At 49.4% G+C, this 14,028-nt stretch overlaps 7 protein-coding genes across 7 annotated transcripts; 2 read left to right on the top strand and 5 right to left on the bottom strand.

Moving 5' to 3' along the window:
• Positions 1 to 230: 230 nt before the first annotated feature.
• N7489_007991 (HNH endonuclease signature motif containing protein) lies at positions 231 to 1,612 on the bottom strand (the record flags this gene model as incomplete). Its single annotated transcript, XM_056713741.1, has 4 exons — positions 231 to 614; positions 666 to 853; positions 909 to 1,214; positions 1,288 to 1,612. 4 exons carry the CDS (start codon positions 1,610 to 1,612, stop codon positions 231 to 233), a joined length of 1,203 nt encoding a protein of 400 aa, XP_056567456.1.
• A 485-nt stretch (positions 1,613 to 2,097) lies between these two features.
• On the bottom strand, positions 2,098 to 2,438 carry N7489_007990 (uncharacterized protein; the record flags this gene model as incomplete). The annotated part of the gene is made up of 2 exons (XM_056713740.1): positions 2,098 to 2,171; positions 2,192 to 2,438. 2 exons carry the CDS (start codon positions 2,436 to 2,438, stop codon positions 2,098 to 2,100), a joined length of 321 nt encoding a protein of 106 aa, XP_056567455.1.
• A 377-nt stretch (positions 2,439 to 2,815) lies between these two features.
• Positions 2,816 to 3,706, top strand: N7489_007989 (uncharacterized protein; the record flags this gene model as incomplete). Its single annotated transcript, XM_056713739.1, has 1 exon — positions 2,816 to 3,706. The coding sequence occupies one exon, from the start codon at positions 2,816 to 2,818 to the stop codon at positions 3,704 to 3,706; it is 891 nt and encodes a 296-aa protein (XP_056567454.1).
• A 596-nt stretch (positions 3,707 to 4,302) lies between these two features.
• N7489_007988 (putative glycerol dehydrogenase (GCY1)) lies at positions 4,303 to 5,598 on the top strand (the record flags this gene model as incomplete). Its single annotated transcript, XM_056713738.1, has 7 exons — positions 4,303 to 4,363; positions 4,425 to 4,509; positions 4,563 to 4,570; positions 4,634 to 4,791; positions 4,863 to 4,892; positions 4,952 to 5,249; positions 5,321 to 5,598. 7 exons carry the CDS (start codon positions 4,303 to 4,305, stop codon positions 5,596 to 5,598), a joined length of 918 nt encoding a protein of 305 aa, XP_056567453.1.
• Positions 5,599 to 6,034: 436 nt separating this feature from the next.
• On the bottom strand, positions 6,035 to 8,066 carry N7489_007987 (flavin-containing monooxygenase; the record flags this gene model as incomplete). The annotated part of the gene is made up of 2 exons (XM_056713737.1): positions 6,035 to 7,256; positions 7,312 to 8,066. The coding sequence occupies 2 exons, from the start codon at positions 8,064 to 8,066 to the stop codon at positions 6,035 to 6,037; spliced, it is 1,977 nt and encodes a 658-aa protein (XP_056567452.1).
• Positions 8,067 to 8,991: 925 nt separating this feature from the next.
• Positions 8,992 to 10,240, bottom strand: N7489_007986 (putative NAD binding Rossmann fold oxidoreductase; the record flags this gene model as incomplete). Its single annotated transcript, XM_056713736.1, has 4 exons — positions 8,992 to 9,501; positions 9,556 to 9,617; positions 9,685 to 9,786; positions 9,841 to 10,240. The coding sequence occupies 4 exons, from the start codon at positions 10,238 to 10,240 to the stop codon at positions 8,992 to 8,994; spliced, it is 1,074 nt and encodes a 357-aa protein (XP_056567451.1).
• Positions 10,241 to 11,065: 825 nt separating this feature from the next.
• On the bottom strand, positions 11,066 to 12,774 carry N7489_007985 (sugar porter family MFS transporter; the record flags this gene model as incomplete). Its single annotated transcript, XM_056713735.1, has 2 exons — positions 11,066 to 12,211; positions 12,268 to 12,774. The coding sequence occupies 2 exons, from the start codon at positions 12,772 to 12,774 to the stop codon at positions 11,066 to 11,068; spliced, it is 1,653 nt and encodes a 550-aa protein (XP_056567450.1).
• Positions 12,775 to 14,028: the final 1,254 nt, after the last annotated feature.

Here is a 14,028-nt window from a genome sequence, read left to right as displayed (position 1 = left end):
CCGGAGCATTCCAGTAGTTAGTTGACCAACAGTCCGTACCTAGCTAGAACTTGGGCATTTAATTGGATGTACCCCCTAAGGACGAACTCCTGAACTGGCTATTGTATCTGGCTATAGCAACATGAAAGTGAAAATGAAATTTCATCAGGCTATGGATAAGGGTATAGTAATTCAAAAAAGGAAAACAAAACAAAACAAAAAAAAAAGATTCGAGTCAAGGCTCTCAAAGCTCAAAGCCGCTTCATTGACTTGGTCAATGCACCCATAAGGTCAGGTCCCGCACAATGAACACGCTGTGCATCTGCGATATCAGCTGCCAGGATCATACCAGCTTGGACATCCCTAGCTGGAGTGCTAGAATTCTGGAAAGTCTGCTTAGAAATGAGATGATGCGGGATCTCACAACCAGAGATACAACGAGCAAGAGTTTGAAGGGTTGATCTTTGGAGATAAGCTCCCTCTGACGGCCAGAATCTCTTAGCTTCAACCTTTGTAGCTATGTCGGGAAGGTTACGCCTTTTTGCCCAGAGGTATGAGATGAGGAACCGCATGTACAGGTAGCGACGACGAGGGCGGTTATCAGAAAGAAACTTCAACGGCCGGAGGTCCAGATCCTATTGAATTGTTAGTGGACACTCTCATATTAGTCGACTTGTGAAACAAACCTTTACTCGAATGGTTTCCGGCTGGGCCCCTGGCTGAAAATCCGGTTGATAAACGATGTCCTTGTCTATCGATTCATTAAGGACAACACATCTCCATTCTGTTCGGTCGGCAATCTTTCCGGGCATTGGAACGATCGCAATATCACCTTTGTCCAGGAGAGATTCAACTTTGTGATGCAGTGAGAGTCCTAAAGATTGGTTAGCTAAAGTCCCTAATCGGACGGAAGGAGAAATTGGTCTAACCATTTTGCGGGAGGGTAACCACGGCGTCTTGGTCACCGAAAAGATGTCCAAGTTCTTCTCGATCCATGCTCTTTGGCACTATATGCGCCGCCTTGACATCCTTTTTATTGACATAAAGCCCGAGGACATGACAATAGGTTTTGTTGGGGACCGTGCTGACGTTATAGTACTTGTTGACCTGATCTTTGAACTTTTTCTGATTGAAATCCAAGGCTTGTTGTTTGCCATCCGCTCTCATCACTCGCGTGACGATGGTGTCTCTGTAGGCTCTCTCCAGAAGTCCTTCGTCGGGGGGGGTCATGGCGCCTGCGTCGTTTCTCAGCGGCGACAGTGTCATTCAAGTCTTCTTCAAGCATATTTCTTTGTCGTTTGATCACACGGAGAGTCGAGGTCGTGGATCGAAGTCTGTTCATCAAGGGTTCGATTTGGCGCCGGTACTCAGTGTTCTCAAGGGCCATGCTGGCGTTCGCTTCGTCCAGCCCAGCCTTGATCTCAGCAATGTAATGTGACTCATCTTCTAATTGGGCAACTTTCGTTGCAAGGAAGTCTGACGCGGTTGACTCAACTGACGTTTGAGAGATCTGCGAGAGCTTAGACGCCGTGCTGACAGAGCGTCTTTGGTGGGTAGTCAAAGCTTCTTGGCGTGCTAGCGGCATAAGGGATGAGATCCTCTCAGGGATGGGGAAAGGGGGCTTTTCATCCATGGCGGTGATTGGGTGGATAAAGGCGGGGGTGTGACAAAATAAAAAGCAAGGTCTGTCAATCGTGAATGATAAATGGAATGATGGGTGGACGATGAATGGCCGATGATGAATGGTTGATGATGAATGGTGGGGAAGTGGAGGAAGTGGAGAGGAAGTGGGGGGGGGGATGAGGCCTATTTATAGAAACAAACATCACATGACTTGTCACATGATCGAGGACAAGTACTAAGAACAAACTGAGCGCCGCTTGACTAGCATGAAAACTGTCGCCCGGTGAGGGATAGACGACATCATAATACGGAGTAATGAAAGCCGTAGGTTATGACTAGTGTTAAGAAAATAGACCAGTTCACTAGAAAAAAGACACTTAACTATTTACATTCAGTTGCAAATCTATTTTTTTTGACATATAATTATCTCCTATCCAATTCCCGGGTACCAGGGCTAGTCACAAATGTGTGCTTTCGTTCCTCCGGGATAGAGGGCTATAGAACAGTGACAAAGGTCTGTCCTTGTGGTGCTAGTTGCTCGGCTCGTGGTGGTATCATGGAATGAACCTCTGCAAAATAGTTAGCATACTCGATGAATGTGGGCTAAGCCCAGGATTGAATATGGCTTCATACAATATGCGGAAAGAGGTTTTGCCTATCCGTTTTGCGCATTTCACGGCCACGTTCTCTGTGGCTCTCTTCAATACGCCTCTGTTCACATCGTAGTCTTGCGCGCTGGATGAGAGATTGTTGACTGCACTCGGCCCCCAAATAGCGCTGATTCCATCAATGGTGCCGGCACACGCCTCAGCAAGGATGCTGTTGGGAGTAGTCATGTAGAGATGAGGTTATTCAAAAATGTAGGTGCCGTTGCGACCTGAAGGCCGGGGAGATGGATGGGATGATCCAACAAATTACATGTCCAAGGCAGAAAGCATCAACCCAAGCGAAGTGGCTGAGTGCCTACTCAAAGGTAGTACTCTTGTACTCTTTGTGAAGGCAGCATCGTCGCAGCGTTATGCGAATCCTGATCTCGCAGCAAGGGCCAGAGAGAGAAGAAGGTTCAATTCTCTACATAAGACTAGCTAATATACTGACTAGCTAGCAAACATATAAGGCCTAACAAACAAGGCATCGGATGTATGTCATAACAAATCCTCCCCGCGTTGGGTAGCAGGGCCCGTTGCCTCGCTACCCCTGGCACCCCGTACACATGTTTCGAACTACTAGCGAGTCACGCCAAATATTTGACGGACTTGCAGGATCATACGCAAGCACTCTGGCCACACCCGATATCTCGACTGACTGTTTCTCCCGAACGAGTCGAGCAAGATGGCCATATGGTCGTCTTCGCCTGGCCTTCGCTCATTGGCCTTCGTTCATTGGCCTGCAAAGGCAATATCCCATGCTGACGACTCCTGTCATTATCAAGGCAGCGCTTGCCTTGATGGTCATCTTGCATACCAACCATACCCGTGCCTTAATTATGGACCCCGAGGCGCAGAGAACCAGGTTCCCCTTCATTGGTGAGAACACTCCACTCAAGTCTATTCCCGAAGCTGCAAATGTAGCTGGCCCGACGTTCGGAGGGGTACTGAAAGTACTGAACTTGGTGGCATTTCAACCTACTGAAACAGTACTGGAATACCTCATACGGATCCAGTCAGACCAGAAGAACCTCACCAAGCACGCAAATGTCCCCTGGCATGAGCTTTCTCACCAAACATCCCATCCAATAGAAGACATAATACCTGCAGTGGAAGAGTCGATGATCTTCAACTGGGTGCCTAGTCTTGGGCCCGCCGTTCTGGGAGAAAGTTCATTCCAAAATATGGCTGTCAAGCAAACCTATATCCGCACCAAGCTGGGAATGCTGGCTAACGCGGGAGCCGGAGGGGCAGATGGCAGCCAGATTGTGCTGTTCCTCCAGGGTGCTTTGGCCAACATGTCTTCGTTGTGTGTGGAACATGCTGCGCAGGAGATGAAGAGCATTGCGCAATGGTTAGCGGAGAAGAGTTTTCTGTATAGGCAGTGTTGCGGACTGTGCGCCCTTCACCCTAATGGATCTCACCGTCAGATTCCCCTCCCCCATGGGATAGAGTAATTTTACGACTTCCTCGAGCCTTCGTCTGCAGCTCCGCAATGACATAATTCAGGATCCTAGATCTGTCAGGAAAGAACGGAAGAATCCACTCCGACCAGGAAAGACTATACTCTTTGCCTTATGGTGGGGCTGGACCTCGTGGGGGCAATATTACCGTATTCGGAAAGTTGCGGCGCATTGTGGGCCTTCCCCCACGTTTCAACGTTCCCTTATGGGGACAATACTACCGTATTATGAAGGTTGCGACATATTTTGCTGCGAATGGATGGGGACTGAAACTTTGGATCCGCAAATAAATCGCCCACTTGTTACTCAGTTAGGTAAAAAGAGTTATCAAGTCGACATGTCTCGGGTCACCGGGCAAGTTTCCCTGACGGACCCGAACTTCGCCTGATCTCACGCGGGGCCACTTACTGTAGGCTATGCGATATGTTTCTGTTGACATCAGTCCAGGCGAAGACCCTCCTAACTATAGAAAGGGTCCCATTTATAAACTCTTTCTCGCGTCCTGCGCGATTCACTCCGAAAGTGTAGCATAAAGCCACAGGTCCCTACACTTCGGTCTCCCACTACCACCATCTTCCATCACAACCAATATGGCACCTTCGACTCATTTCAAGCTTAATACCGGCGCCCAGATTCCCACCGTGGGACTTGGTACGATACAAAGCGCTGGTTTCTGCGGGCCTTAGCGATTTTTTGCTGACAAGAGATACAGGCACTTGGAGATCTGAACCTGGTCAGGTACGTCAAGCAGTCTCGTTCGCCCTCAAGAACGGATATAGTCATATTGATGCTGCATTGTAAGATTCCCATGTCTCTTTTGTAGCGCATACTCTTGGCTAACAAATTATAGGATATACGGTGCGTTGTAACAAAGAAAAACAAGCAAGTTTTTGGGGTCTAACGCTCTAACGAGATAACTAGGAAACGAGCATGAAGTCGGCCAGGGTATCAAGGATAGTGGTGTCCCCCGCGAAAACATTTTCATCACCAGCAAGCTGTGGAACACCCACCAGCCCAATGTTGGGGAAGGTCTCCAAAAGACACTTGACGCTCTAGGGACGGATTACCTCGATCTCTACGTAAATTAACCCTTTCCCTCTTTTGGGCAGACGCGGCACGCCTGTCGGCAGCTCGGCTAACATAACATCAGCTCATCCACTGGCCAGTCCGACTTGTTCCTGTAAGTCACTCCGCTATTTCCCTCCATCGGACATAAGTATGGCTAACTTGAACGCACAGAACGAGTCGAGCGCCCTTCTCCCAGTCAATCCCGATGGCACGCGATCTGTCGACCGGTCCTGGGACCAGAGTGAGACCTGGCGCCAAATGGAAGACGTATACAAGGCCGGCAAAGTGAAGGCGATCGGCGTGGCCAACTGGTCGATTCCCTACCTAGAGGAGCTCAAAAAGAAGTGGACCGTGGTTCCTGCTGTCAACCAAGTCGAGTTACACCCTTTCCTTCCTCAGCACGCACTGAAGGATTGGTGTGACAAGCATGGAATCCTCCTCGAGGCGTATTCACCACTTGGTTCCGAAGGTAAGTGCTCCTTCGCACGCTATGTGGAGTTTCCATAAGATGTAACGCTAGCTAATCTGTGTTGGTTTCAGGTGCTCCGCTCATGTCTGATCCCGCAATTCAGGAGATCGCTAATAAGAATGATGTTTTACCCGCCACTATACTCATCAGCTACCACGTCAACAGAGGCGTTGTTGTACTGCCCAAGTCTATTAGCGAAAATCGAATCGTGAGCAACAGACAAGTCATCCCTCTCTCACGCGAGGATATGGATGTGCTGAACGGCCTGGCTGCACAAGGAAAGGCGAAGCGTATCAATACGCCTCTGTTTGGATGGGATCTCGGTTTCGATGACTGGTACAAGCAGTGAGGTCCCCAGATTTGGATCTGGAGTCGTACAATCCTTTATGGGAAATGCCACTTTTTATAGACTGAAAAGGAGATTGAGATGTAGATAGTGAAATTTGCTGATCGCTAAAACCTGTCCTGCCTGAAATAGAAGAAATAGAATGTAATCCAATCGGGTTTCTGTGTCTCCCACAGCAAGTTGGTGGCAGAGTACATGCAGCGATCGAAGAAGTGTAAAACTGACTTTGACCTAAATACATCACTCGTGCTGAAATGGTAAGAAACCTTTTGTCTAGTTTCCCTCTCTGCTCCTTTACAGTTGTCGCAGTTCCTTGGGACGCAGATCAAGTCGCTAAGATTCTCTAACACAGTACGGAAATCTAGCAAGTTGAGGAACAAAAAAACTCGGTGTCGGTCTTTTTAAGGAACAATATATTTCATCCACCTAGGTATGAAACCTACACTTTGTAAGGAGGTGGGGATATGCCCTCCTTCAGCGCTTTCAATCGCAAAGCCAATAATTTGGAGGCATACCGGGTCATTGGAAGGAAACCAACCATGATCCACATGTTCGGCACTCCCGTCCCCCGGTAGGCCGTCTTGTACTCGCCTTCCTCATCAATACCCCAAATAGGTCCACATTGGCTGGCAATCTTCTCTCCCAAAGTGGCTCGAATGGAGTCGATGGTGTTCGTAAATCCGGTGGCAAACACGACTAGGTCAAACTCCTTCTCACGGCCCCCGTTCAAGATCACCTTATCTTCGGTGAACTTCTCAATGAAGCCTGGCTCTACCTTGATGTTGCCATTGATAATTTCCTCGCAAGCACCGGCATCGAAGTAGAATCCACCGTTCCGGGTCTGACCTAGTGTGAAGTTGCCAGTATCACGCTGGCCGCGCCATGTTCGCAGGCCTCGAGCGTTAAGAGCTTCGAGCAGGGGCCTGTCGAGATCCTCAAGAACCTTAGCGGTGCGCCGGGCAAGTTCCTCGCCAGGTCCAACTGGGGTGGAGAACATGAGACGATCCTGCACTTCCAGATCGGGGAGATGGCCATTCTCGTCGGGTGCGTAACCTCCAAGCATGCGTGGAACAGAATGGGTCAAAGACATGACGTAAGTCGGTGACCGTTGGAGGAGGGTCACATCAATCCCCAGGCGGGCGCACTCGTAAGCTGTATCAAAGCCCGAGGACGAGGTACCGACGACGCAGACCTTCTTTCCTACAAAGTCACGAGCACTCTTGTGGGCGCTGGAGTGACGGATCACGCCCTGGAAGTCAGCCATGCCAGGCACGGCCGGGGTGGAAGGGACGCCACATAGCGACGTGGCTATGATGAGTTGTTTAGGGTGCAGCGTGCGAGTCTCCTTGCCCTCCTTGTTGATTACAACGGTCCACTTACCACCGGCGTCCTGCTCAGCATTCACAATCTCCGATTTGGTCCAGACATTGAGCTCCAGAGCGGAGGCATACCACTTCATGTATAGACCCTGCTTCTGAGCCGGGGTATAAGTGGGCCAATGCTGAGGGTAATTGAAATATGGCAAGGCATCGGGCCAGTGTGGGAAGTGCAGTGAAAGATACTCGTAACGCTTCTTCCAGATATCTCCGATTTCGTCGCTGCGTTCGATGATCAGGTGTTCCATACCAAGGACCTTCAAGCGCGCTGCCATAGCGAGACCACTAGTAGAAATAATTTAGCACTATATCATGGAGGCCACTTGGCATGGGTTCTTACTTTTGACCACCACCGATGATCAGCACCTCGGGGTCAACAGTGTTGATGGCCTCGGATCTCTGACTCTCCCAGCTAGTGATACCGGTCATGTGCCCATCTGGTGCGGCCTGCGCAGGGAACTGCTTGAGGCTCTCGGCAACAGTATGCATGGTGTAAATCCTCCAGCCATCTTGAGTGAGTACTGCATTGATGACGGCCGAAGCAAGGACTATCTCAGTCTCGAAGGACACAACAAATTGCAGCTGAGAGAAGTCGGGGTAAGGGCGAGACACCGAAGGTGCAGGCTCGATAAAATTGAAATTTCTAGCCTTGGTTTGAGGCAAAAGGTCGGTAGCGGCTTTTAAGATGGCCTCTCTAAAGTTGAATGTGCGGAAGTCCCAGGAGAATGAGAGCTTGTCACGCCACACGCCTGTACACCCGAGGTCAGCTAAAATTGAGATTGCGGCGCCTTGTTTACGAAGGATCTCACCATAATCGAGGAACAGCCCCGCGAAACCTTGCGCATCTCCCTCCGATGTGGCTGCAGAGATATGGGCAACGATGCCCTCGGCCTCCTTTTGAGCATCACAATCGGTGGGGATCTTAACGGCTAAAATGTCGGTAGTGGGGAGACTGTGGTTGTACCTGAAGTCGTACATGAAGTCGTCCGCTACAGGCTTTGGGACCTGGTCGTGGTTGAGCACCGCGCTTTCAGACAGGAGGCTAGGCTTAGAGACGGGTTTGGCGCCAGCGGACTCTTGAATGTAAGGTGCCATTTTCTCTTATTATGATGGGAGTGATGCTGAAAAGGTGCCTCGTAACCAATGTTCACAGTCTGATCTCGCGAAGATTCGAATGATATCTACACTGTTCAACGACCGAACGATTGAATGATCTATATATCTACTACATATCATATCTACTATGTGTCCACAAAATGAGAAGTTGATCAACTCAAATCTCCGAATCGGGAAAGTGCCGCCGCATTTCAACCGTATTTAGTCTTATATCACACCCCGCACGATTGACTGGTCAACTCCTTAATCCTTGACTTGCTGTTTCTGGATATGCCCGGCGATGATATACCCTCGTGGCGAGATTCGCCGATATTGCCTCGCGGGTTCTGAATCGGATGAAGCCCATTAACAGTTACGATATTTATATCTCCAGCTAAAACTGTCTTTCCTTTGTAGTTAGCTCCGTGCCTACTCTCCAGTGTGTCCCTACTCCTACGGGAGGCCAGCTTCCCTTACAAGTCCCGAAAAGGCATAGAATCCCGGCCCTGGTTGCTCCTAGGATACCGATTGATATTCCTAAATCCCTCAGGCCCCGTAGGGATCATTTGTTAATTCAGGGGAGTCCTCGTGCATTCCCCGGAGCTATATCATGTCTGCAAGTGAGAAGACTAGGCAGTCTAGGAAGACCGAGTGGTTTGGGGGGACTAGATCGTTTGAATGGGCAAAAATATGATGTACTGTTGTAAATGATAAAACGCGGTGGTTTATTCGGGAGTCTAGTTCAACCTTTACACATGATGTGAGTACTCCGTACCTGCTACAAGGCCGATTTGATGGGTTGCAATACTGCAAACCTGAGACTGAGTACACTTCTTCCACAAGTGGCATGAAATTGGAGATGAAGACTTCTGATCTTATGTCTATTTTCTTCCTATCTTGTAAAATATGCAATCAACTACATACATTATTCCATGATGGGTAGACCATTGTCGTCGAAATAAACGGGAACACCCTTGCGGAATGAGTACTGCAGAGCAGCGCAGATCTTGCCCGCCTCGAAGGCATCCTCTGGTTGGCAAGTCAAGGGCATGTTATCAAGCACAGCATCGGCGAACTCAGCAAGGTCAGTCAGGAATGTCGTATCGAAGAGAGTGAACGCATCAGGCACAGATTGTGTGCGAATACCGAGATGGTCGCGAATCTCAACATTCGAGTTAGCGCTGATGATCGAATGTCCTTTGGTGCCACACAATCGAGTTGTATCCTCAAACCCGCTGGTGAGGGTGCGACCAAGGTAAGTCTTGAGAATCTTGCCATTGGCAAATTCCACCAGGCCCCATGCGTTGTCGGCGTCGCCATACTTGGCTAAGTCACCGTAGACAGCCACCTGACCGAAGGCGATGACTCTATTGACTTGCTTGTTAGGGCTGGGGATGCCTGACTTGACATCCAACAGGTATCGTCCGGCGTCGACCTAGTGACGTGTTGGTGAATAGGACAGTGAGTGAGGAAGAATACTGGGACTCACAGTGTGGATGCCAAAATCAAGGAAGATGCCGCCGGACTGCTCAGAAAATGACACAAAAAAGGCTAATCAGAACGGTCAGTCCATCAGCCTATACGAAAGATAACGACTGGGGGGCAATTAGGGAGGTACCGTTGGGGTCTGCTTGGTCGATACCAGTCGTCTCAACAGCGTGGATTTCACCCAAGGTTCCATTGTCGATCAGGGCCTTAGCCTGGCGGTAGGAGGTGTCATCTGGTGCGAGTCAGTCTCTGAACTCTGTAAAGCGCGAGGCCTAGTGTTACTTACATCGGCGAGTGAAGGGAACGAGGAACTTGAGGTCAGGCCTAGAAGCAGACTTCTCGACCACTGCCTTGGTAGTAGCGATGTCCACAGAGACAGGCTTCTCGCACATGACGTGCAAGCCTAGATCAAGGGCCTGCAATATCAAGGGCGCGTGAGTAGCCGTCGCGGTGCAGATGAGAACAGCCTCAGCATCGCTGTTCTTCAAGCATTCTTGAGGGTCTGAAAAATACTTGACAGACGGGGGCAGATTCTCTGCGGCCCATTTGTCAGTGCCTGGCTTCGTATCGCAGACGGCGACGAGTTCGATTCGAGGCTGCTGGAAGGCGAGGATGCGGGCTCGAAGGACTCCCAGACGACCGAGGCCGAAAAGCGCCAACTTGACACGGCGCTCCCCGTACGACATGGCTCAAGGTCTGTGGTGAGGTGAAGTTTCTTCAACGCGGTGGTGGTCGTTGCGGTGTAGGAAATGTAATGAAGAGAGATTGTCTAGTAAAGCGGTAGAGTGCGATAGATTGCGATTTTGTACCGTCTGAGATCCGGGTTATTCATTAAAACCTGCTCTCTGCTCTAGAGCAGATCTGTACCATCGGCGTAACCACAAGCTTCCCCACATGTTGGACACTATCCGAGTTCGTGTATTGTGCAAGGTGTAACCGAGAATGTAGGAATCATCGCCGATGGTTGACCAAGGGGTTTTCTCGGTACTCTGCAAAACATATCGCCTATCGAGCTCTAACCCCGACCAGCGGCGATATTCGTGCAATATTATTAGAATTACTGGAAATGGTAAGTCGGCGAGAATTGCCTGATAGGGTCATCGCGATATATCTCCACTTTTCGGCAATGCTTCCTGTATAGCACAGTGGCCTCGAAATTGCGGAGTTGAGAAAAAAGAAAATAAATTCATATGCCTGGAGATGAGATGGCATTTGCTGCGTTGATAGTCTCTTTTTTCTCCGCACTAAAATCCCACCTATGTTGTAGAAATGGAAGTCTCTCAATGTGGCAATTAATACTAGTTAGAACCGCATTTATGAAATTGATCCATATCATTATATACAGAATGTGATTTTGAGTCGCCAATACTGTTGCTATTTAATATATTTCATTTCTACCGTTGGAAATTCTCAAATGATCCCTCAGTTAGAATGTTATACAAACAGGCCAACGTAGTACCCAAACAGCCCTGGAGGATATATACCTGCTAGAGTAACCTAGTGTGACGCGTCTAAGCTCTCAGCTCTTCGGTTATAATACCCCGCCTCACCGTTTCAACAGCGGATCTCATAAGCTCTCTCTCAGCAAGACCCTGCACATCCCCAAACTCCTCGTCCATTTCCTCGAGTGTTTTGCCTTTAGTCTCAGGAACCAATAGCAGTGCCCAGACCCCAGCCGAAAAGCACATCACCGCGAAGAAGATATAGGTTCGATAGCCCTGGGTTTCCATCATCGGGGGTGTAGCTACTCCAATGATGAAATTGGAGAGCCAGTTGACACAGGTGGCCAAAGCGACGCCCTTGGATCTAGACGCTGTGGTGAAAACCTCCGAAGGAAGTGCCCACCCCAAAGGTGAGTAGGAAACACCAAAGACTAGAATAAATAAGAAGGCGAAGGCAACACAGGCCCAGCCAGCTGCAGAATGAGCCATCCAATCACTGGAAAATAACCCGCTTAGGATCGAGATGATCATGTAGCAGAGGGCGCAGCCAAACCCACCCAAAATGGCAAGAGGGCGACGTCCCACTTGGTCAATTGTTGCAACGCAAATAAAGACCCCAACAAGCTGCAGGGTATTGAAGACGCCAGATAGTATCAACGACATCTCATCTGATTGGCCGAGTGACCGGAACAGAGTAGGCGCGTAGTAAATGAACGCGTTGACGCCGGAGAACTGTTGGAAAAAGGATACACCGACTGCGACAACCGTCCGGCGCCAATTTTTCTTCGTTAACAAATCTAGCCAACTGTGCACTTCCAGCTTCCAGCCCTTAACCCCAGGATGGGAGTGTTCTTCCACAAGGCGCTGAAAGACGACCTCCGCGAGGATGCCACGGTATTCGGCTTGCACGCGCTCATCTGTAGCCGGGAGGTTTCGGAGCCTGGCCAAGCTGGCCAGACATTCTTCGGAACGGCCCACGAGTGCAAGCCACCGTGGAGAATACGGGAAGAAGTGTATACAAATGCCTAGTGCCGTAGCACATACCATCTGTAGGCCGAGGGGAAGTCGGAAAGAGATAGAGCCTTGTAGGAGTCGGGTTCCGAAGGTGATCCAATATGCGATCACAACCCCGGAGACGAGAGAAACGGACTCCAGAACTAGCAATGTCCCACGAAGGTTCGGTGGTGCAATTTCCGAGATGTAGAGAGGTGCTGTCTGAAGAGGAAAGTCAGCAAACTGCCACGAGAAGGCCGAGAAGAGAGAGCATTTACCATAGCCAAAGTACCCACGCCGATACCACCGATCGCTCTCCCAGCAACTAGACTTCCATAGTTTGGGGCAGCTGTCTGAATGATTACACCAATGTCAAAGAAAACCACAACAACAGTCAATGCCCACTTCCTGGAGACCTTGTCTGCAAGGTAAGGCATGAACAGACAACCAACAAACGACCCAAGCAACAGCATTCCAGTCATGAACCCCGTGCCAAATGAAGTCTTAGTCTCGGGGAAGACTGCATGGAACTGGTCCATCACATTGATGATGGAGATGACACCTTGGTCATATCCAAACGAGAAACCACCCAGCGAGGCCAATAAGGCCGCCCCAACCACGTAGCCGGATGAAAAAAGACCTCGCACCCCATTAGGGCCGTACGCATCGGTGGAATGGCCGAGCGCATAATGCGTTTCGACGGTGGTGATGACAGTTACTTCCTCATGTTCTGAAGATGGTTCAGCCACGGACTTTTCCATCTTTGTGCCTATGTCTTCGTCCATTTGGTCATTGAAGGGGAATAGAAGTGTGATTTGTTACGGACACAGATCGTGTAGATAAGGCGATGTATGGAAGCGAGGTGGATAAACCGGGGACTCCAGATTCTTATATTTTTATATTAGGTACATGCTGCCGTGGAATTTGTGGATCCGGGTTTCAGGGGCCAAATTGGCCAAGTTGAATTGAAGCCTTTCATTTGTTAGGGTTGAAGATGAGTGCTAAAGTTTGGAGTTAAAGCCGGGGAGGAATCCGAGAAATTACGGAATAGGGAAAGCTGCGGCGACAAGAAGTGCCGTGTTATTCGGCGATCCCATCCGCATAATATAATTAGACCTCACAATATGTTTTATAGAGTACTGCCAAGCAGTCCATGCGTCTATTAGCAGCATAAATCATCCCTACTGATTCCAGGCTTCAAGAAGTATCTCTTCTGTAGATCACATTTGACAGTTCCCTAACCAGTAAGCTTAGTTCCAGCCCATCTTCCGCTCTCACATATTACCTAGGTAGGTTTTAAGCTTCAATCATGCTCACAACATTCGAACATTCGGAGACGGTGATACAAGGGCAAGAGGCGAAGGGCAAGAGAGAGTCTCTTTCTTACATTTTCGAGTGGATAGCCCTGGAGCAAATCATCGATTACAAAACAATTGGCCGGACTACCTTACGTATAATATCTAGCTCCTTTGGGAGTCGGAGCCCTAAATTGGACCGGAGAGAAAAGAAATCTTTTCCTTCCTCTCTTTTCTCTGCTAAGTGCCCCTTCCACCTCTTCCACTTCCAAAATGCTGAGCATCATCAGACCCTGTTCGCTTTCTTCACCGACCGCACCAATGCAGCACTCTCAGAGGGAACGTTGGGAGGATCACTTGCCTCGATGATGAAATGCAATTACTGAGCATTGTGGTGCTGTCCGATCCAAACAAGAAGTCCAGCTAAGCTGAGCATCAAACCAGGGTGTCTCTTCATCGGCCAGGGCCTCCGATCGTAACAAGGAAACCACTTGCCTCGATGATGAAATGCAATATACTCCGAGGAGCACTGTGACCCTATTCAATGCAAACAACAAGCCAGTCAAGGCTGAGTGTCATGCCTGAAGTCGTCCATACTGACCTGGAATTTCTGTCAAGCGAGTCAAACGCCTGCCACATTCTGGGATGTGATAAGTTGGGAAGGAAGTATAGTCCTGGTCGGTTGTTAGTCAAGGACGAAGAAGGGAAGAACTTAGAAGGCTGCGAAGGGGTATAGCGGCCCCG

This window comes from Penicillium chrysogenum (genome assembly GCF_028827035.1).
Source record: "Penicillium chrysogenum strain IBT 35668 chromosome Unknown utg000004l_segment0_segment0, whole genome shotgun sequence".
In the NCBI taxonomy this organism is placed as follows: domain Eukaryota; kingdom Fungi; phylum Ascomycota; class Eurotiomycetes; order Eurotiales; family Aspergillaceae; genus Penicillium; species Penicillium chrysogenum.
This window is presented reverse-complemented; position numbering and strand designations above follow the sequence as displayed.